This window comes from Sorex fumeus, unplaced genomic scaffold (genome assembly GCF_029834395.1).
Source record: "Sorex fumeus unplaced genomic scaffold, SorFum_2.1 ptg000075l, whole genome shotgun sequence".
Taxonomy (NCBI): domain Eukaryota; kingdom Metazoa; phylum Chordata; class Mammalia; order Eulipotyphla; family Soricidae; genus Sorex; species Sorex fumeus.
The window spans coordinates 23,127,120-23,150,783 of NW_026606132.1; the positions used below are offsets into that span (position 1 = coordinate 23,127,120).

The 23,664-nt window shown below is 43.8% G+C and overlaps 1 protein-coding gene across 3 annotated transcripts in view; it reads left to right on the plus strand.

Moving 5' to 3' along the window:
• Positions 1–23,664, plus strand: part of AFF2 (ALF transcription elongation factor 2) — a 563,946-nt gene that overhangs the window by 534,843 nt on the left and 5,439 nt on the right. For all 3 annotated transcript variants that reach the window (XM_056130207.1, XM_056130208.1, XM_056130209.1), the window contains 5 exons: positions 3,430–3,566; positions 8,571–8,642; positions 10,096–10,189; positions 13,330–13,385; positions 20,170–20,360. In XM_056130207.1, coding sequence (XP_055986182.1) covers positions 3,430–3,566; positions 8,571–8,642; positions 10,096–10,189; positions 13,330–13,385; positions 20,170–20,360 — 550 coding nt within the window. The remainder of the gene's footprint in view (positions 1–3,429; positions 3,567–8,570; positions 8,643–10,095; positions 10,190–13,329; positions 13,386–20,169; positions 20,361–23,664) is intronic.

Sequence of the window (23,664 nt, forward strand, 5' to 3'; positions counted from 1 at the left end):
AATATAGAGAAAAGACAAGTGATTTCAATAACGTGGTGTTTTTTTAAATCATGGACTGCATCCAGTGAGAAAATCTTTTGGACTTTGAATAAAAAACTGAGGTTACAAGGAGCAGAGTGGAAGGGAGGGAGGGAGGAGGAGAAGTGGAAGAAGCAGACTTAGAAGTGAGACCAAGATCACAGGGTATAGTCTTGAAGGCTCTGGTTAGAGTAGAGGAACAGTAATTTTGTACACCACAAGCAGGAACATAAACACTACTGTGAAAATATGATTTCCGTTACAATAAATAACTTTTTGTCACAAAAATTGGCTTTGGAAAACTCAGGTTTGTAGGAAAAAAACACAACTGCTTATGGTTGATTACATGTTTTCATGGTGAGGTCACTAGGCGAGCTTGGAGCCCACCCAGAAAGAAAGTTCTGTTCTCCGGATTTCCCAGAACACTGGGAAAACCCTCTTAACTCCATGTGTTTGGGCCCCTGAGATAGTGGTTACACTTGACTTATCCTCTGAGGAGGAGTCTCGGTCACATGTTCCCATCACATTGGGAGATTTAAACTAACCCTTAAACTTAGTTTGTAGTTCAAGCTGGGAACAGAGTGATTCCCAGCTGCAGTCAAGATTGAGAAGCATTGCTCTAGATTCACATTCCTCACCTTTGAAAAAAACCCAAACAATTAGAGGTATTGGTTCAACCATGTCTTTTTTTTCCAGAGAAAGGTAATATCCTTCACCTTACATTGCAGTCAGATAGAAGTTACCTGTCAATGATGTTTGATTCTTAAAGACCTACACTGGGGTATCAGGGCAGTCTCTGCACTGTGAATTTTGAATGGGCAACGTCAAATCTCCCTGGTTGGCTATCTGTTGCCTTCCTCCTTTCTATCATTTTCCTACTGTGGTTCAACTTTCTCAGCTATTATCTACAGCTAAACATTCTGTGGTTCGCATTTCCTAGGGGGGAAAAAAGTTGTCCCCTGCTCCTTCAGAGAAAAATGACCAGACAGTCTGGGTGTCAGCAGCAAGAAATACCCTGAGGAAACTGCTGTGATCGTGTATCGGTAGCTGGAGGTTTGAAAGACTGGTGGCAGTGATACTTTCTCAAAAACTCAAAGTTTTCTATTAGTATCCTTGACTCCACAGCACTGAGGAGAGACTCTAGAGTTTTCCCTCTGTCAGGTCAGGGTAAAGGAAAACATAGACACCAGTGTGGGAGCTTATGGAGACTGGGACACATATTGGAGGCCACGTTGGTAAAATGTGAGGACTAAGAAAAGTCAGACACATACGCACACTCACTCATTCACACATGCGCACACACTTTCTTAAGATTAAGACTCAACATCACCCTCTATGTTCTGAGGCTGTCTTTGTGTCCTTCCATGCCACTTTTGGTCTAAAAACACTCAAAAAAATTTATTTTTAATGCAGAAGAGAAAGTACGAGCGGTAAAGTGCTTGCCTTACATACAGCCAACCCTGGGCGCTGGGGGTTCTCCAGCACCGCACATGGTCTCCCAAGCACAATGAGGGGTCACTTTTTTATTTTTTATTGAATAACTGTGAGATACACAGTTACATAGCCATATGTGATTGGGTTTCAGTCAGATTAAGTACAGAGCCAGGAATTTCTCCTGAACATTTCTGGCGATGACTCCAAAACAATGAAACATAATAAAGAATAGATGTCTAGTTAGGGATAATCTTACCCCATTGAGGCAAAATTTGGCTATTGGGGGTGGGGTGAAAGGTCTTAGATATTGTCATAGACTGAGTTCCCACAGAAAGCTAGATTACACACACAAAATGACTTCAGTGACAAAATTTTGGGGGATACCTGAAATAAGCAATAAATCTTCAGGGAGTAGTGATTTTTAAATCCACATTTCCAGGACTATTTAGTATATCTCCATCAGAGCTAACAGCCCTTCTCACAGTTCAATCCGCACATTTCATGGATTGGGAATATGGGGGCCCAGAAAAAGGTATGATCCGGCCTTGCTTGGCATTCCTCAGATGATTTTGTCTTTGAATATCAGTTTCTCCTTTTAGAAAAAATTTTGGGATAGGAGATCCTTAAGGATTCTTCTAGCTATGAACTTGGAAGTAAAAAGTCACCTCAACAGCCTGAAAGCAAAGATTAGCTTCCAAATGGGAGAGCCAGTCAAAGCCACATCACCTAAGGAAATTCTCTTGAAAGAGAAGGAGATGGTTTGCAAACACACTCATAGACTTTTTCATAAAATCACTTTGAATCTCGTTGAAAACAATATTTTTTCCACAACTTACAGAGAAAAAAAACACATAATTCCTGCAGTACATAAAAACTGATGAACGTTTGTTGTAAAGAGTCATTTACAACAAGGGATGCTGTAGAACCCGAAGCTCATCATTTTATAGTTATACTTAATCCTTTCCTAGGGACCGCTACTCTGCCATTTTGAGAACTGAAATTTTCACAGTTGCACAGAAAACATTTTGGTAAAGGATATACAAGATAATTAAAATAGCTAAATCTGTATTACATTCATTCTTTTACATAAAACTCCCTATTAATGGAATTCTTACATCCAGCTATTCAACATTTGAAAATGTTAAATACTGTTATAAAATACTCACTGTAAAAGCGTCATATATAATATTCATTACACATAAAAAAGGAAATCAGTATGTCTGAGTCAGTTTAATCGGGACCATTACTAAGGCTAAAATCTTTTCCAATAAAATTTTACTAAACTAAAATATTTAGTACTGCAATATTTTTGGCTTTTTGACCCAATATTTTAGACCATCTTTTACATGATGGTGATGCAATTATTGTCACGAGTCACGCTATTGCTTCACATTTTTCATGACAATGGCATCCATTTGTCATGCTTTTGGAAGTGGGATTGATGGGTTCACAGAGTGCCAGGCAACAATTATATCGTTACTCGTCCATGAGATTTGGCTGCTCTGTCTATGGGACACTACCAGGATCAGCTTAGTTGATTAACTGAAAGCTAGTTGAGGTAGTGATTTGAGTTCTGGTCCACCAAAAAGACAGTGATACCCATGAGTACATGAGAAAGTCACCACATCTGCGATCACTAGAACCTACCATCAGTTGCATCATTGTCAATACTAATTCATACATTTCACCCTCACTCTCCATCAGGATTTCTCAATCCTGGCATTATTGACATTGACATCTTGAACCAGTAATTCTCCATTGTGGGCATTTTTCTTGGGAATTACAGGGTCTTGAACAGCACCTCTGACTTCTGCCCATCAGCTGCACCCTGTCCCCAGTGATAACAAAAAAACAGTCTCCAGGCATTGCCAAATATTCCCAGGGGAGGGATCCCAAATGGTGCAGCGTTCAGAATGACTCCTTTACATGAGGAAGCCAGGAGGGAGTATCGTGTTGATGAGTCATCTTCTGTTTCAGTTCGAGAAATTTGGCAAAGCTGTGAATTATGCGGATGCAGCCCTGTCCTTCACTGAATGTGGCAATGCGATGGAGCGTGACCCCCTGGAAGCCAAGTCTCCATATACCATGTACTCCGAGACCGTGGAGCTCCTAAGGTTAATAACTTCACTGCACCCATCTTCCTAAGCTCATTTCAGTCATAATTAGAAGCTGTTACAGTTTTCAGAAATATCATTGCCCCATAGTTTTTTGTTCAAGGCATCTTCTTTGTCGAAGTCATCATAATTAGTTCTGGCCATTTTATTAATGTCATGAAAAATTCATAATTGATGGACATTGCGTTTTATAAATTATCCCCTTCAGGAGTTCTAATGTGTTATAATTTGCAATATTCCGAAAATGAAAATGAAAATGTAGTGGGTGGAAGGAAAGTCTAATTTTGCCATTTGGCATCAACACTTGTCTTTTAAAAGTGCTCTTTTATAATTCAAAGAGAGTGGTGCTTCTGGGATTTCGGTTAGAAATCCTGTTTTCTAAGAAGTTCTGCCTTGATTATTAAAAAGGGAGGAGGCACTGTTCCAGCACAGAGTCTCAGTTTAAGGCTGCAGGTGTGGAGTAACTTCCCAGGCATCTGGAATTGAAGGGAAACTGACAAGGTGGTAGCAGGGGACCCGAGATGAGAGGGGGAGGACAGGAGAGGCTATATTAACTGCACAGATTATTGGTTTCATTTGCATTTTAAATGAAATTTTCTGCCCCGTTGATCTTGGTGTGGAGTAGGATTTGTGGGTAATCAAAAAAAAATCCAGGAATAAGGGGAAGTAGAAGAAATAATATCTTTTTAGTGTTTTCCAGTAACCTGCAGATATTTGTACAATAATTTAATCCACTGTTGGATAGTGAATAAGCACCATTCTTCTCTGTACGAATTAATAATTGCTTTTGATTGAGTGAGCAGTTCTTCACATGATAGGCCCTTATTTTTTCAGTCACCTCTGGCTTACTTAATCAATAACGGCAAGTCTGCTTGTTACTATTTTGCTTCTATCTGCATGAACCGTTACAAATCTGAGGACACCTGCATCTAACCCTTCCGAATTAGACAAATTTAGCGTGCATGGGGGAAATTGATTTCTAGTTGAGATTTTCTGGGAAAATTAAAAGAATTTAAAATTGATGGGAAACATTAATAAATAAGCATGGTATAAAACCCATAGCCTCTGTTCATCCCCAGATGCACATTAAAGAAGCCACTCTTCAAATTAATGAGCACATGTATAAATGTTAATACCTATTGTTATCACATAAAAATAAAGGCGAAGGAGGTGTGTCATTGGCTGATGATTAGAGTGGCAACTTTTGTCATAGATAATTTGTTATTCCCATCTCTTGAATCAGTAAATTTAACCTCTGGCAATTTGAATGTCAGCTCGTGTGAATGCTTGTAAGGTTACAAAAGGAAGAGGCCCAGGGAGACAGATCAAGGAGCTGGAACAGGTGCTTTTCATGCTGGACACTCTGAATTCAATTGGCAATATCACATGGTTTTCCCGAACACTGAGGCGGTCCCATTCATCTCAAGCATTGCTGGGTCTGAGCATTAAAGAAGAGTTGAAAGAGTTGGCCAAGTCTCACCAGGAGGCCCACCAGACTTTCTGAACATTGCTTTTGGGACCCGTTGCCCCAAGGGAACAGAATGGTGTACAGTTTGGCATATGTTATAGCACAGACTTAAAAACAACCCAAATAATGTTAGAGTACTAACTAGTTGCATCTCAGGATAGTCAGCAGAATACTTTGCAGTCATTGAAGCACAGCAATGATGGAAACTATGGAGCTGAACAGTCATGTTTATAATATGATGTGAAAGTAAAGTCAACTGTAGCAGTGTCGTAGCATTGTCCTCCCGTTGTTCATTGATTTGCTCAAGCGGGCCCAGTAACGTCTCCATTGTGAGACTTGTTGTTACTGTGTTTGGCATATCGAATACATCACGGGGAGCTTACACATTGTCATATATTCCATGGTCACAAACATAAACATTATGTTTGTGACCATGGAAAGCATGTTTCAGCATATGGACCACACTAGAAAGGAAATGACATTGTGGTTGGGGGAGAGAGGTGAACTTATGGATGTTTTCCCTCAAGTTTTTTTTTTCTTATCAATTTCTTAAGAAAATGCATGTTCTTTTAAAACATGAAACCAAACATCAGGGGCTGGAACAATAGTACGAGGGTGTTTGCCTGGCGCACATCTGACGCAGATTCAATCCCCAGTACTACATATGGTTCCCGAGTCCTGCCAGGAGGAATCCCTGAACACAGAGCCAGAAGTAAGCACTGAACAATGATGGTGTGGCCCCAAAACAAACAAATGAAGCAGTAAAAAACAAACATCAAATTTTATTCTTAGCAAAAATGTAACATGAATTGAGTAATGCTCTGTTTTTCTTTAGGAAAGTCTTAATTCTGTGCAACACATATTTTCTACCCACCATTTTTTCCTTTTCATTATATGATTGCTGAATCCCCATAGGAGTATTATATCGAACATGGTAAACATTTTAAGTAGAAAGTTTTATATATTAACTTTAAAGTCAATATTTTTGAAACTTTTATTTTGAGACCATTATAGATATATGTATAATTGTAAGAAATGATACCAAAAAATTCTTGCGCATTCTCCACTCACTTTTCCCCGAAAGGTGACATCTTATATAACTACCACAGAGTGTTACTACCAGAACAACACCAATGAGAGACTCTATGGCCTTGATTTTCATTCTGTATGCTTTTTTCCCTTCAATTTTATGTATACTCTTTTGTATCTTCTCTCCTCTCCCCCTTTTTTATATATATTTTTAATTTATTTGCTGAATCACCGTGAGAACAGTAACAAAGCCTTCCAGTTCAAGTCTCGGTCGGTCATACAATGATCAAACACCTGTCCCTTCACCAGTGCACATTTTCCACCACCAAGAACCCCAATATACCCCACCTCCCACCCCCCATCCACCTCTTACCTGTGTGGCAGATTTCCACTTTACTCTCTCTCTCTCTCTCTCTCTCTCTCTCTCTCTCTCTCTCTCTCTCTCTCTCTCTCCGTTAGTCACATTCAATATTATGACAAAAGACCCACCACTGTTATTTGGAATTTTCCCCAACATTCAGACCTGCCACAAAGAAATCATTAGAAAATTTGTTTTCTGATGTTGATTATGAAGAGCATATGATGATGTGTGGCCACAATAGCGGCCATGCAAATTTGGAATTCTAATATTTTAGTAATAAACCTAGAGGGATTACTGCCAGAAGCCCCTGGGTTCTGAGATTAGTATGTGTGGCACTGGGTTCATGGTTGGTCAGAAGCCAGAGGAGGCATTTGAGGGTGGCAACCTGGAGCATTGCCATGGTGTCCTCTCTCCTTCTTGCCTTCTTCCCTTTCTCTCTTTATATATAATATATTTATATTAAATATACCGCGATAGCACAGCGGTAGGGCCTTCACCTTACAAGCGGCCAACATGGCCGACCCGAGTTCGATTCCTCCGCCCCTCTCGGAGAGCCCGGCAAGCTACCGAGAGTATTCGATATGCCAGACACAGTAACAACCAAGTTCCCAATGGAGACGTTACTGGGCCCGCTCGAGCAAATCGACGATCAATGGGAGGGCCTTTACCTTTACCTTTACCTTAAATATATATTTAATATAAATATATGTACACATATATAATGCATTTATTTTGCATCTATCTGTAAAGTATATATAATGTCTTTTGAGAGAGAAATTTCATTTGGAAACAAAATCAGCTAAAGTAATTAGGTCTTCTGGTCCATTTAAGCAATCAAACCTGCACTATCATGTCACTTCAAAACGGGTGCAATTTCAGGGTGACTGTAATGTGAACTAAGTTTTTGTAGTGTAATATTATGTTGAAGAGATTTTTATTACTCGCTCCCTGTCAGCATGCTGGCTACATAGAGAGAGCGAGCCCTATTTTCTTCATTCAACTAATCATAGCTGCTCTGAGCTTTGGGAATTTGCAACAGAAATGTATCTGGGAAAACAAGGGGGGCATTGCAGTGACTTGACACTCTTGTGATCCAACTGTCAAAAACAGTTAGATTTATTACATAATAAAAATCCTTTTGCTTAATATTGGAAAAATAGGAGGGACTCAAATCAAGTGCATGGACCCCTTTTCTAGAAAATGTTCACTCAACAGAACTGGAATAATAGCCAGGACAGCAGAGTGGATAGAATATGCTAAAATAGTGCAGAGTCCTGGGAGTCAGGCCCAGGAGCTTTGATGTTTGGGGGAGGCGGCTCAAAATGAGTCTGTGGTGCAATTACAGAGTCCCTGCATGTGCTTCATCTCCTGCTCATAAATGAAAACGAGTCCAGACTGCATGCACACTTCAACTTCATTCTGCAACGCTGAACTCGGTTACTTATTCCACCACAAATACCTGTGAAATTGCATTAACGCTCAGACAATGATTTTATGCAATGAATTGATTTTCAAGAGTCTAAATGCTGAGAACACTCAGCTCAAAGGGAAAAAATGGGAACTACTCAACCTTTGATCACCCCAGTGTGGAACAGTAACAATTAAAGAGAATGGAAAGACAAAATAGACAAGGACCATAAATTAAGGGTGCTTAGGCCTTCAAACACTATAAAATTGGCTGGTCTTTCTTAAATATAATATATATATAAAATAAAACAAAGACACTTTCTATAGGAATATGTTGCCGAAATGAGCCATTCTAAAGGACCTGTTTAGCTGTGTGACTGGGATCTCTCTCGGCTCATGTCAGGCAGACTTGTAAATTATCTACCTCATCAGTTATAAACTCAACTGAGACCAATCTCTGTGTCCACCTCTCATTGAAAACCAATAATAGTGTTTAGCTAGTTTAGTTCCTAGAAACAACATTTTGCCAGCATTGATACATTCACCAAAGCAACACAATCCCCTAGCTCCATCCTACTATGTGGGACTTAGCTGCCTTCTCTAGAACTAATTTTTGTCCTGTTGCCCTAATCCGTATTCCTGTCCAGAGCAAATGTGAGATTAGCATTCTGGTGGACAGAATACCAACGACTATGGAAATTTCTGAGATTCTACTTGACTCTGTCCTTTCTCTACAAAGGTATGCAATGAGGCTGAAGAACTTTGCAAGCCCCTTGGCTTCAGATGGAGACAAAAAGCTGGCAGTGTTATGGTGAGTTACCTGGGGGGCATGGGGAGACAACTCAAAGATTAAAGAAGGATTTGAGAATGAGAACTCCAGGTTTGCTTTAGCTGATTACCGCAGACCATTATTCTTGTTTTCCATTAAACTATTACAAGACAGTTAATATACTTCTTCCACTGCTGATTAAACATTTCCTCTTCTAATTTAGACCTTATAAAGATGGTTTTTTTTTAATTAATTAATTTATTTTTTTACAGTTGTAGATTTACAATTTTTTTGTGCTTGGGTTTCAATTATACAATGATCAGATACCCATCCCTCCACCAGTGCCCGTTTTTCACCACCATGGATAATATCCCTCCCACCCCCATCCCCCCACCCCCCCGCCTCTGTGGCAGGACAATCCCCTGTGTTCTCTCTCTCCGTTTGGGTGTTGTGGTCTGCAAAAGAGGCATTGAGTGGCAAACATGTTCAGTCCATAGTCTACTTTCGACATGCATCTCCCCTCCTGGGAGGATCCTCCAAACATCCTTTATTTGGTGCTCCCTTCTCTATCTGAACTGCCCTTTCCTCTAGGATACCCGGCTGGCCTCTAAGTTATGGAGTAATCCTCCTGGTGCTGATCTCAGCTATTCTTGGGTATTAATCTCATACTTTGTTACTTTATATCCCCCAGGTGAATGCAAAAAGATGGGTTTTTAATTCTTACCCCCCTCTATGGGCTGGAGCGATAGCACAGTGGGTAGGGTGTTTGCCTTGCACACGGCTGACCTGGGTTCGATTCCTCCGCCCCTCTCGGAGAGCCCGGTAAGCTACAAAGAGTATCCTGCCTGCACAGCAGAGCCTGGCAAACTCCCCATGGTGTATTCTATATACTAAAAACAGTAACAACAAGTCTCACAATGGAGACATTACTGGTGCCCGCTCGAGCCAATGGATGAACAACAGGAGGACAGTGCAGCAGTGTTACCCCTATCTATCTATCTATCTATCTATCTATCTATCTATCTATCTCCCCTATCTTTGGTTTTTGAACCACACCCAGTGATACTCAATAATTATTCCTGGCTCTGTGATCATAAATTACTCTTGGTAGTTCTTGGGCCCATATAGGATGTCAGGAATCAAACCCGGGTGGGCCGTGTGCAAAGCAAACATCCAACTTGCTGTACTATCACTCCAACCCCTCTTATATATGCTTTATGCCCCTCAATAATTTAGGGCAACTGCAGTATATGAGTCAGCACTTCCTCTTATACATTACAGTCTTCTTAAGAGTTGCCATTAACAGGGGCTGGAGCGATAGCACAGCAGGTAGGGCATTTGCCTTGCATGCGGCCGACCTGGGTTCGATTCCAGACATCCAATATGGTCCTTCGAGCACCACCAGGATTAATTTCTGAGTGCATCTCTGGGTGTGACCCAAGAAGAAAAAAAAAAGAGTTGCCATTAACATATAATCCTTTCCTCATGGCTGCAGCTACCGATGCTTGTCACTTCTCTACTTGCGGATGTTTAAACTGAAGAAGGACCATGCTATGAAGTACTCCCGATCCCTGATGGAATATTTTAAGGTAATCCTTGTCTTGTGTATTTTATGAATACCAGGTGAATAAATTCCCTGATGGGACATGGCAGCTACTCATATACCCTCAACATAAGACTGGTCCATCTCTATTCGGGGAAGTCTGTCCTCTTCAACTGAGCATGCAGCTTTGGGAGGGACGATGAGCAACGGGAGGACAGTGACAGTGACAGGGACATGGTAGGCATATTGTAAACATCTAGGTAGTTGCTGCCAAAGGCTTCGTTAGCCTTAATCATCCCAGCCAGCAAACATCCTCCTGTCTCTCCTTTGGGGTTCCTCCAAGAGTGGAACTTTATTTGGTTTCCTTGGAAAGAAAGTGCAATAGCCTGATCCCCTTGTACTTTGTTGGACTCATGGAATGACCCTTGGCAGCTTCCTGCCCGCAGTCAGAGAGATAATGCCTTTTGTCCCATCCCACATGAGGGGTCTGCCCAAGGATAGTGCTTGGACTGCCACTGTGAGCAGTCCCACATCAAGAGACCATCCAAGGAATTTTTCAGCAGTGTTGGGTGAGCCACTCCCCCTTTGACACCTGGAGTATGCATTTTTGATTTTTATTTTGTATTGAATCACCTGGAGCGATAGCACAGCGGGTAGGGCGTTTGCCTTGCACGCGGCCAACATGGCCGACCCGAGTTCAATTCCTCCACCCCTCTCGGAGAGCCTGGCAAGCTACCGAGAGTATTCGATATGCCAGACACAGTAACAACAAAGTCTCCAATGGAGACGTTACTGGGCCTGCTGGAGCAAATCGATGATCAACGGGAAGGCCTTTACCTTTTTTACCTTTTTATTGAATCACCGTGAGATAGAGCATTACAAAATTGTTCATGATTGTGTTTTAGTCAAATAATGTACCAACACCCATCTCCCCACCAGTGTCATTTGCCAGCACCTGTGTCCCCAGTTTCCCTCCCACCTCTTCAAGCCATCCCCCACACCAGCTTGCCTCTGTGCTTTTTTTGGTTTGTTTTGGGGGTTTACACCAGCAATGCTTAACAATTATGTCTGCTAGTACTCAGGGAACAGTATGGGATGACGGGTATCAAACCCAGGTCCTATCACTCCAGCCCCATGAATGAGTATTGCCAAATCCATGAGACCACTTGACTCAGTTACCCCAGAGCCTTGGTTAAAATGAGTCAGGTCAGGTTCTGACATCAGATACCCTGGGCCAGTGGGTGAAGAGACAGAGCCATTTACAGACACTGCTGGCTGGGAAACAGCCGGAGTTTTGCTGCTGTGCTCCTGTAGTCGAATGGGGTCAGAGATAATGACTAATACTGTTATTGTCTCTGACACTCAGTCTGTGCTCGAAAAGGTGACTTCTTGAGCTGGTCTTGGCATCTAATGTGCCTTGAGGGCTTGTGAAATCAGAATTCTGAGCATGGTCCAGTAGGTCTGAAGCATGAGCTTCAGGAGGAGCCTCTAGTCGGGATCTGGGCCCTGCTGCTGCTGACCTCCTAATCACACATTTTCAATGGCTCACTGCCCTGGAAGTGTGCTGAGATGCCTGGGGAGTTAGTACTAGAAACTGCAAAAGGCACCTCAGCTGTGGGTCTCTGGGCTTCCCAGGAGTGTTGCCTGTGCCTTGGACTCCTAATTTGCAGACTTCTGCCTGGAACTCCATTTGGAGAAGAGACCAAGGCGAAACCCAAGAGGCCGAGGAGAAGCAATACTGAGGCCTTTTTAGAGTGCAAAGTCGACCACCTCTCAAGGACAGAGATTAGAGCTGATAATGCAAATCACATAGTGAAGTTTATTGTTCCAATTTGCTGGGGTCCAAGTATCCACCCAGCAGTGGGTTTCAACAAGGACCCTGAGCACTAGGTTCAGCAAGTTCTTATACTTTAATTTTGGCAAGTAAGCATTACTCACTAACTTTCTATTACCTACAGAGTACACATATATTTTTGTTGTTAGCACAGTGGTAGGATATTTGCCTTGCATGCAGCCAGCAAGGCCGAGCCAGATTCGATTCCTTCACCCCTCTCAGAGAGTCCGGCAAGCTACCGAGAGTATCTCACCCGCACGGCAAAGCCTGGCAAGATACCCATGACATATTCAATATGTATGCCAAACACAGTAACAACAAGTCTCAAAATGAAGACATTACTGGCCCGCTTGATTAACAATAGGAGGACAGTTTGTTTGTCAGTTCATTGTTGTTTTGGCCCACACCATCTTGCCCTACCTCCTGATAGTTACATTCCAGAGAATGTAATCTTATTCCAGGGAATAATAATCTTTTAACAAAAGCATCTGGTTTTTCTGCTTTTCTTGTTCCTAGAAGAGGCCTAAGTTACTCAGAGCCTATTTTGGCAGTTTTCTGGCTAAGCAGGTCCTAACAGCCTGATTCCGTAAAGACAGACTTGAGTTGACTCAATGCACCTGTGGCCTAGCCATGCCCAGACTCCAGCCTAGCGAGGGCTTTGGTACAGCTGGGTCGCCACCTCATTGCAGAAATACTGAGTGTTAGTTTTCTTGTAGACCACCAGTGTCTAAGCACTAAAATCCAGAGCAGCGAGCTTGTTCTTCAAACCAACCTAGAGGGTGGCAAAGACCTTTTAGTGCCCCAGGCCTGCACTCTTTGAATGGCTCAAAAGAGAAAACTGGCAGGTAGGTGGATTTGCATGTGAAGACAGTAAATCCAGGTGACTGGAGAAAGAAAACAAAAGTGGGTCTTGACACCCTCCAGGAGTATCAGAAATCACCCCCCCTCACCCTGCCGCCCAGGGAAAAAGTTTGCAACTGGAGCTAAGGTGAAAAGCTTGCTTGTACTCTGAAGAGCTTGTTTTGCAGAATAAATTTCAGATGAGGATAATTAAACCACTTCTTGGAGAACTGAGTCTGATTTCACTGGGCCTTTTAGTATATCAGATCTTTCATCAAGTGACTTTCATGGGCCTGATTGGAGCCCACCAATTATCCTACCCAGCTATTTTCATGGAGTGTGCGTCGTGGTGTGCTGACGTGCGCAAGCCTCCCAGCTCCGCTAACGAAACAGGAGGCATCCCGAAATGCTGCAATCAATATTAATGTACTCAAATCACACTTCCATCTGTTTCTGAATTAATAAAACACAAAATAGATGTCCTTATTTCCCTCTCTCTCTCTCTCCTCTAGCAAAATGCTTCAAAAGTCGCTCAGATGCCATCTCCATGGGTTGGCAGCAATGGCAAGTAAGTATCTTCTGAAAGGGGCTTTTTCATGCAAATGAATGACCTAGCAGCCACCTAATAGTTTGTATTGACAACTTAAGAGAAAAAGGACATTTCCGAGAGGCTAGTCATCACTGTGCAGGCCAAATTCTACTCAGGTCTCGGCTCATGGCTAGACAGAAAAGTTTAACTGCATGTGATTCCGACTAACTTTCACTCTTTGCTCTTTAAACCCAAATTATGGCTATAAAGATCTCTGGGAGTGAGATGGCGAGCACCATGCTATTTCCGAGGTGCAGGGGAAAGGGAACTCAACTTGTCCATGATTCACTCAGTAATGAAAGACCAATGAAATATTCATTTATGTATTGGAAGTGCTGTTTAGTAAAAGCAAAGGCATAAGAGAGCTGAAAATATGAAGGCATTTAGCCAATTAGTTGAGCCTCCGTGATGATTTCTATATTAACACTCAAATACCCTGACCTAAGATGCAAAAGCACCCATGTCAGCGGAATTCAGGCTCGGTGCACTCCCACATTCTTGCAGTCTTATTTCCTAATCTCTGTGTCTGGGGCAGGTCAGGCCCCCAACATCGGTCTGGAGGTTCCAGTGAAGTTTCCTGAGCCCCTTCCTCTCTCTGGGTTGGTTTTACCATGTTAGCAATGAGAAAGATGGAGCCAATGGCTTTTGAGGCCCATCTGTAGAAGGTCTTTTCACACTATGATTTTGAATCCTACTTTGGACTCAACCATGAACTTGCTCTAGGTCTTCATGTACTGCGTGGAATGTTCATTTCTCCCTTGATTCTAATATTTCTGATAGCATCCCAAGCCCACTTTCCACCAAAAGTGGGAAGGGAAGCAGGATGATTGGGCAGGCATTTTCACAGATTGCTGTACCATCTAGTTTTCATTCCTTCAGATTTCCTGTGTCTCTGAGCCAAATGCTTTCTTCAAGAGTAAAACATACTCCTCAGGTACTTTACAAATTTCTACAAAGCATATGCCCAAAGCAGTGGGACCATAAACTCTTACTTTGAGATCTTAAAAACATTCACAGTGAGAGCTGGAATGATAGTATAGCAGGTCGGGCACTTACCTTACACACAGTTGGAGCCCTGGTACCAATACATACTGGTACTGGTTGGAGCCCTGGTACCAGTATATTCCTCCAGCCCCACCAGGAGTGATCTCCAAGCACAATCAGGAGTTAGGCCTGAGCTCTGTTTGGTGTGGCCCCAACACCAACCAAACAAAAAGCATTCAATGTGAGTAACAGGTCCATTAAAATCTGCATATTAACTCAAGGATTATCTTAAAAAGAAAGCACCTTTAAAAATGCTTAATTTAGACTTTTTTCTTAGATTTAGCAAACAAAAGTCAAAGGATGCTTCTCTCTTGAGAATTAACAAATAAAAATAACCACTGAAATTCCCAGAGAATACTGCTTTCTCTGAGGAAAGAGTAAAGCAATGGTGAGTTTAGGTTAGGGGCTATTAAAAAGCATCACTACAAAGTTTTGTGGTTTTTTTTTTTCCAAGAAAAGGAAAAGGTTGGAGGTTGAACACATCTGCAACATGTGGAGTCATGTTAAAATCCTGCAGAGATGAGTTGTTTTCCCCTAAAAACTCTGAACTGAAAAAAAAAAGCACAGTCCCTTGGGAAGGCTGTAGAGGTCTTCAATGAAGCAAAGGGGTTACAACCCACTCACTTTTTTTTCTTTTTGGGTCACACCCAGCATTGAACAGGGGTTACTTCTGGCTCATGCACTCAGGAATTACTCCTGGAGGTGCTCAGGGGACAATATGGGATGCTGGGAATAGAACCTGGGTTGGCCACGTGCAAGGCAAGCTCCCTACCCACTGTACTATCTCTCCAGCCCTACTCACTGGTTTTGAAAGGGGTTACAACACACTCAATCAGTAGATATGTCTGGTCCATATTTGTTAGAGGATCTAGAGGACACCGTGTTGAATTCCAGATGGTCTTTAGCCCCCAGAAATTCAAAGTTCAGTGACAGAAGGAGAGAGGTAGAAAGAAAAGCCAGTGGGAGTTGGGGGGAGGCATTCTTCAGCCTCCCTGAGTGGTCAAGTGGGGCAACTGATCTATCAGAAGGAATGCGACCTGCTTTCCGCAGCCAGCTAGATGGTCAGCTCCATCCATGGTCTCTTGTGGAAACTTCCCAAAGCTGCATGTTCCCAGGCCTCGGGTCTCTGGGAATACATTGCCACTGGGAGATAAAAATCTGTTTGATAGAGAGTTGGGGGCCGCAAAGATTTTCTGTAAAGGCCAGATAGTACGTATTTCAGGCCTTGCCACTTCAACGGGGAAACGGATTGTTACAGGCAATCTAAGAGAAAAAACAAATTTCTGCAAAACTTACATATTGGGGGGCCTGGAGTGATAGTACAGCAGGGAGAGTGTTTGCCTTCTTCACAGGCTGACACAGATTCAATCCTTGTCATCACTTATTATCCCCCAAACCCCAGCAGGAGTGATCCTGGAGTTCAGAGCCAGATGTAAGCCTTGAATTCTGCCTATGGTCCCCACCTCCCCAGTTTATAAATAGAATTAAAAATTACAGTGACAAGTATAACTTTTTACAGTATGTGTCTCATAAGGAGACTTTCAAACCATCGGTAGCTCACAGTCCAGACAGAATCATGTGGTAGATGAAAGTTTTGACCCAAGAGAGGCAAGCATCCTCTGTCCTGGTCGAGGACACATCCTGTTGGAGGTGAGGTTTTTGGTTTTTTTTTTTTCTTTCCGGGTCACACCGGCGATGCACAGGGGTTACTCCTGGTTCATGCACTCAGGAATTACTCCTGGCAGTGCTCGGGGGACCATATGGGATGCTGGGAATCGAACCTGGGTCAGCAGCGTACAAGGCAAACGCCCTAGCTGCTGTGCTATCGCTCCAGCCCCAGAGGTGATTTTTTAATGGAACATTCTAGATGATGATAAATGCCACGGATCAAATCCAAACAAAGTAGAGAGAAGAGTGCTGTTGAATGTGTAGGGGAGGGGGGATTAACGGTGTAAGGCTCTTCCATTTTTGGATGGGGTATTTGGGGCCACACCCAGCCAGGGTTATCCATATGCAAACATGCGAGGCAAGTGGCTTTACCCACTGCACTATCCCTCCAGTCCAGTGGAGAGACTGAATGAGGACGTTAGTGACGGGTGATGGTATAGCAAGCCATGCAGGTGTCTGTGGGGAGGGACTTGCAAGCAAAAGACAACAACTGGCTCCAGAGGGAGGTGCTTAATGGGTTCGAGAACTAGCAGTGGATGTGTGTGACCATGAGCTGCATGAGGGCACTGGCAGAAGCTTTAACCGGTATGTACTTGATCTTATGCACGCGCCATGACTGTGCAAAGGCCAGGGCAAGAGCTGAAAGTAGGCCTACGGGCTGGAAAAATAGCACAGCGGGTAGGGAGTTGGCCTTGCACGCGGCCGACCTAGGTTCGATTCCCAGCATCCCATATGGTCCCTCCAACACCGCCAGGAGTAATTCCTGAGTATATGAACCAGGAGTAACTCCTGCGCGTTGCCTAATGTGACCCAAAAAGCAAAAAGTGAGGTGAGCACTGCTCTCCCCAGGGATGCTCCTCAGCTAGCTTTCACATGGCCTGCTTCATTTGCACAGTGCCCTGCACTGCGAGCCCATCAGACAAATGAATCATAGAGCACCTTATGATTTCGACACCCAAACAGAAGCAGCCTTTACCCCCTCCCTCCGCCACTGATCATTTCCCAGTGTCTGCCGAACCAGGCCGCTCTGCCCCTGTGGTGGGGTTCAGGCATACTGGAATGATTTATGGGGGAGCTCCTAGGGTCCAACTGGGAACACTTGATTTGTGTCCCTAAGGAACATGCATGCATTTCCAGGACTCTAGTGATTTTTTTTCCTGAAAATGCCAAACTACTTTCCTGGCCTGGGGTTGGAGCAATAGTACACCTTGAAATGCGTTTGCCTTGCTTGCGGTCAATCCGTGTTCGAATCCCAGCATCCCATATGGTCCCACGAGTACTGCCGGGAGTAATTCCTGATTGCAAAGCCAGGAGTAACACCTGTGCATCACCGAGTGTGACCCAAGAAGAAAAAAAAGAAAGGAAATGAAAGAAAGAAAGAAAGAAAGAAAGAAAGAAAGAAAGAAAGAAAGAAAGAGAGAGAGAAGGAAGAAGAAAGAAAGAAAGAAAGAAAGAAAGAAAGAAAGAAAGAAAGAAAGAAAGAAAGAAAGAAAGAAAGAGCAAGTCAAACTGGTTTGGGAACATCTAACTAGAAACAAGGGAAGTAGCAAGTAGAAGGGAAAGAGGCCCTGAAGAGTATGTGAAAAGCATTTTCAGGGGCTGGGAAGATAATGCAGCTGGTAGGGCACTTGCTTTTGCACTCAGTGGACGCGGGTCCAGTCCCCAGAACCACGTACCCTGATCCCAACCAGGAGTGATCCCATATCACAGAGCCAGGAGTCAGCCCTGAGTGCACTTTGGTGTGGCCCGTCCTTCCCCAACACACAAATCAGCCTTTTCCGGATGTGCCCCGGAACACAGAAGTGACCTCTTCGCCCTTGTGACTTCCGAACACGGAAGGAAATCCTCGACTCCTGTCCTTGCTTCTGGGGGAAGAAAGGCTCAGGAGGGAAAGGGCAGGGACAGAGAGGCCCTGCGTGTCTTAGGGGGACACTTCAAGCCTCCGGAGATCCCAGCACCTCACTCCCAGCCCTGCAGACTTCCCATTTGAAGTCTGTGTTCCTAGGTGGCTTTGCAATTTCCTCTTGAGACTGAAAAAAGGGAAGGTGATTTCTTGCTTTCCATTGATGTTCAAGAGCTGAAGGCAGAAAGCCCTAAGCAGTTTTGTCTGGCTGCCACCGCAAAGAAAGCCAGCTTCCCCTGCTTGTTTGGTCTTGTCATTAGCTGAGGACCTGGTCAGTCTGTCTCCTCTGCCCAACCTGCCTTTAGACTGACTCTTTCCATCGAGAAGCATCCCAAGAGTTCAGAAAGTAGTAACGAGAAACAAGGGGACGGGCCGCAGAGAGTGCTCAGTGGTTAACACCTTGCTCACAGCTGACCTGGTTCGATCCCCAATACTGCATTAGGCCTTCCAAGCACTGCCACGAGTTACCACTAAGCACAGAACCACAAGTAAGCCCAGAGAACTGCCAGGTGTGGCCTAGTACTACTCCCTCCTCCCCTACACACACACACATACACATACACACACACACACACACACACACACACACACACACGAAGAACTGCGGAAATGCTGCAAAACATTCACATTCTCTTCCACACGTTAGGTACAGAGTCAGTGTGAGCCCCCAGCTTGGCTCTCACCCCAGAACACCAGAACAGACCAGTTGACCTATGCTATAGAAATGCAACCAAGCTCTCTTTTGGCTATTTCTGCCACATCGTCAGCTGAAGCACTCTGTGACTACCATTTCCCCCAGACCCCTCCCCCAAATTAGTATCCATGTGTACGCTTATTGCCAGGTACACATCTAATTCTGGGAGCAGAGGCGAGTTCTGAGGAACACATCCCCCTTGGAAATCAAGAGTTGTCTGAAAGCAGCAGCTGCTGAAAGAGAAGCAGGCAGCAGGGATGAGAAAAGGTTCCTTGGTGATGTGATGGGAGCTGTTTGAAGGAGGAAGCTCCTTCCAACCTGCAGACTAAAAGTTTGAAACAGCTTTTCCCCATTCTTGCGTTGGCCCTCCCAAGTGTTCAATTATAATCAGGTTCATTTGATCGGTCGCTTACGCCTGGCTGAAAGAGAGTAGAGGCTGAAGGTGGTGTGCAGAGACCTTCTCCAGGTCGCAGGAAGCTCTACCTGCTTTGGAAAGTAGCCTCAGACAAATGTGCAGCAGGACAATCTAATCCAGGCCTCCCATGTTTGGCACAAGGTGCCAACAGTGACTCCGGGTCTCTAACATTAAAGTATTAAACAAGAATCTTCCCCCAATGCTATCACCTATTCAGTGCAGGAACTCCAACAGCTTCTCTTTAGAAACACTCTTACAAGTGCAGAGTCAGCAATGAAGAGCCACTTCTGTAGCAAGTCTGAAAGAACCCTAAGTCCCTTCTGGCTTCCCTAATAGTGCTTTGGGCGGGGTGGAAGGAAGCTTTGAAGAACTGCACTTCACTTAACTTAGTGTTGTGACTCTATTTGAAGCCAAATGTCATTGTGGTTTCCACGAAATGTTATGATAATATAGCAATATTGCGCGTCAGGTCTTTCCTAACTGCCAGTTGCTTTTCTGACAGCAGGTAGAGACAGCATCATAGCTGTGATTTGTTTCATCTCGGAAGCATCATAACACTTGTTATACATATATTCAAAGCAAGAGCTACAGATGTGGGTAACACTAACTCTGGAGGGATTCACGCAGCTCTCTCTGGTGTTTGGCAACCAGAGTAACAATTCACATGGTGTTACTAATGGTTGTCAGGGGCACCGAGACTTCAGTGTTCAGTATTAGAAGAGAGTTTGGTTCTATGAGCCAGCATGGCAGCCTGTAGAGGGTGCCAGATGGAGCAGTTGGAGGGGAGATTATAAGTCATCACTACATGGGAGCCTCTCAAAGGAGCGAGTTCCGGGATATCCTCAGACAAGAAATGATGGGTTGTGGGGACAAGCTCAAATCGACTTAGGTGGAGCATGTGTTCACCATGCTAACCCTTACTAAGGCAGGTGGTCTGCACATGCTCTTCCTGGGCTCATGCTCTCGTAGGGAGGCCGCCAATGCCATAAGTGCTCTTCCCAACCATCCTAACATGCCTCTCTGTCTCCCACTTCTTCAGGAACACCCCGTCACCGGTGTCCCTCAACAATGTGTCTCCTATCAACGCAATGGGCAACTGTAACAATGGCCCAATCACCATTCCTCAACGCATTCACCACATGGCCGCTAGCCATGTCAACATCACTAGCAATGTGCTACGGGGGTACGAGCACTGGGACATGGCAGACAAACTGACAAGAGAGAACAAAGGTAAATTCATGAGTTCAACCCAATGTCCATAGGCTGTGGTGGATGAGTTTTCCATGGTAGCTTTTTATTTCTGATTCTGATTTCCAGGGCTTAGATGAGGGAAGCAGGGTTAACTCAGAATTGATTCAGTGACTGATTTTGCTGAAATAGTGTAAAAGGCCTGGCATGTTGTTCTTTAAAGCTTAAACAATGTTGACAAATGACGGTTTCAGATTTTCACTCAGCAGTAAGGATAAACACAGTGAAACAGAGGCAAAGGGAAAAGGAATGACTAGCAAATTAATAAGATTTTGTTGGCCTCTGTAGTCAACTTTAATTTTTTCTTTGGAGAGGTGAGTTTGAGTTAAGGCCTTCTACCTGCATTACAATCCTGAACTCCACGGAGCTCATGATAATGTGACTTGCATGCTTACGCTTGGGCAACTAGTCAGCTAGTATTTTTCACATACAGACAGCTAGGATGAAGGATGGCCATCCTGCTCAGGGTAGCAGGATGTTTTACTACAAAACAAAAGCAAAGAGGACCCTACTTCACCAGCGAGAAGGTCACTGGTCTTAATTGACTTGTGCTACCATCTGTGACCCTTGCTGTTAGGTGGGTTCACAATAAAGACCCAGTGTCCTCATGAAAGTGGGAAGTAAAAAAAAAAGTAAGTATACTTTTCACCTGCCCATTTGTTTGGCTGTGCTCATTCAGGAACAGCAGTTAAAGACAGCCATGGTGAAGTGAAAGTAGGGATAGATGGTGCCCTTTGACATTGGGTATGAAGGGATAACCAGCCGTCTAAGGCAGTAGAGATGTTTAGCCAGAAACAGGAAGGCCCTAGCACCTTTAATGGTCTAGTGACTGCTGCTGGGGCATGATGTGATGGCAGTTGGAAGAAGTGGACTTGGATGCTGCCAGGGCTTTCTAGGAATGGGGTTGGAGCTGAAGTAGATGCACATGTTGATCTATGTTTCATTGAGTTTGACTACATGGATTTGTGGGACCTTCTCGCCCAGGTCTCCCATGCTCCAGACACCTCACAGTCCAGCCCATATCTTTTCCTTTTGCGCTCCAATTCCATGGTTCGGCCCACCTCTAATGTTTCTGGAAAACTACTGCTTGCATGTCTAGTACAGTCTTTCCAGAGGCTTATTACAGAACGAAGCACAGACTTCGTAAACCCTCCCCTAACTACCCATTACTACTACACTGTCTGCATGTGAAGTGCCAACTCATTAAAGTTGAAATGGTACAAATTTTCTCTACCAATCTATGTTTAAAATTTTTATCTGAGGCACCATTACAAAACTACATTCCCATTCCACACCCTCCACCCAGAGCGTCCACTTCCCTCCACTTCTGCCCCATTAATCCCACCCCAAGCCCTCATCCCTCTTCCATGGTAAGCTTAGCTTAGGGTACATATTTGGGCAAGCCTAATCACTAAAGTTTGCATCCTATCTCATTTATTACTTGTTGGAAAATTTCAGGTATGTTAATAAGAGTTTAAAGAAAGAAAAAGAAAAAAAACCTTGCCTATGATGTCACAGTTCTAAATGGTAGAACTGGGAATTGAATCTAGAACCAGTGATTCCAGAGTCTAAACTTTTCATCAATTGGTTGCACCACTAATTTAGACATAAAATTAATAGCGGTCCCCCTTAGACACTTTCACTGAATTCCTGCCCACAGTTGCCTCAGTAATGGGTAGCTTTTCATTTGTGTACTTGACTAGTCTAAAAATTCAAAGGCAATGGCCACAATTAGGTCCGTTCTAAGGATTCTCGAATTGCCAGTGAAAAAGGAAGACTTGCAGAGCGCCCCTAACTTGTCTCTCCTTGCCTGTTTGCAAACTGTAGAGCAGTTTGATATTTATGAATTTCCTTCATAATTATACCCATTCAAAAATCTGTTAGAGTAATTCCTCCTATAGCAGCACAGAACTTTGCAGGAGCAGTGTGATACTCATGCTGATGTTTGAGTGAGGCGGTGCTGACCTTGTCATTAGCACAGTATATCACAAACGATGTTGCCTGATATTGATTGCAAAGGCTAATTCCTCTTCAAGCGAAAAGAGAATGCATCTTGGCTAATGCTGTCACACAGGGCCTTTCTGTATCCTTTAGAGAGGACCTACTTTGGATTCTTCACTGTTTGCAGCCCTGGGTTCACACCCTTGTCATTTCTGAACTGCTTAGAGCCAGGGGTTCATCCCACACGTCTGTAATTCACACAGAAACGTGGAAGTGGAGGAGTTGCCCTTTTGTGCACAAAGGATCATGACTGCCATGTACTTGAACCTTTTCCAGTTGACTGTGAGATGGACATGAAAGAGGCTGTCTTTTCCCATTGGAGTTCTAACCCGCACCCTGTCAACCCATGCAGCTGCTTATGGCTTATGGCTTATTGCAGAAGATTCTAGTGCTAAACTGGGCCACTGGGGCTGAGAGTCACAGTGAGCTTGGACCGAAGGACATCCTGGCTCCAGGACTAGATCCTTCAACATTTCCTTCAGTGTTGTGTCACACAAGAATGCATTGTAGCTGCCAAACTAATTTACTCCTTGATCAGCAGAAATTTTTATTACAGCTTATACGTTACAAAGTATCACATCATCAAATGAAGTTGATACCTAGCGAAGGTATCCATATGTTATACATAACATGAAGAAACAAATACATTGTTTAGTGAAATTCCATCTGCTGAGCAATCAAGCACATGTAACTCATGCATAGAAATTGCTTTCAACAAAGGCAGGAGAGCATCCCAAGCATTTTCAGGTAGTTTGCAATGGCCCCCACCCAGATTATTTGTTCCCAACCAGCACAGGAAGTAACTTCCTTGTTCATGAGCAGTTTCCTCTTTCCACAGCTAACAGAGAGAGAGGTCAGAGTCCTCTCACAGGTCAAGGCAGGGGAGACAAATCAATTCAAATATGAAAAAGGAGCCCGTTGCTAAAACTTCTAGGTATCATACAGATTTCTCCATAAATCCTGCACCCCCCTCCCCCATCCCAAAGACACATAGATTAGTATTGTAGGCAGATCACCTGGGCACTCTTACCACTGATGCCCAGTGGGAGCTCTTGTCTGATGCTTGATGCTTGCTGGTCATTTTTCTTCCCCTAAAGGAACTGGCAGTAGCACTGTAGCAGTGCCCTCCTGTTGTTCATCGATTTGCTTGAGTGGGCACCAGTAACGTCTCACAACAAATTGTGAGACTTGTTATTACTGTTTCGGCATATCGAATACGTCACGGGTAGCTTGCCAGACTCTGCCTTGCGGGCAAGATGCTCTTGGTAGCTTGCCGAGCTCTCCG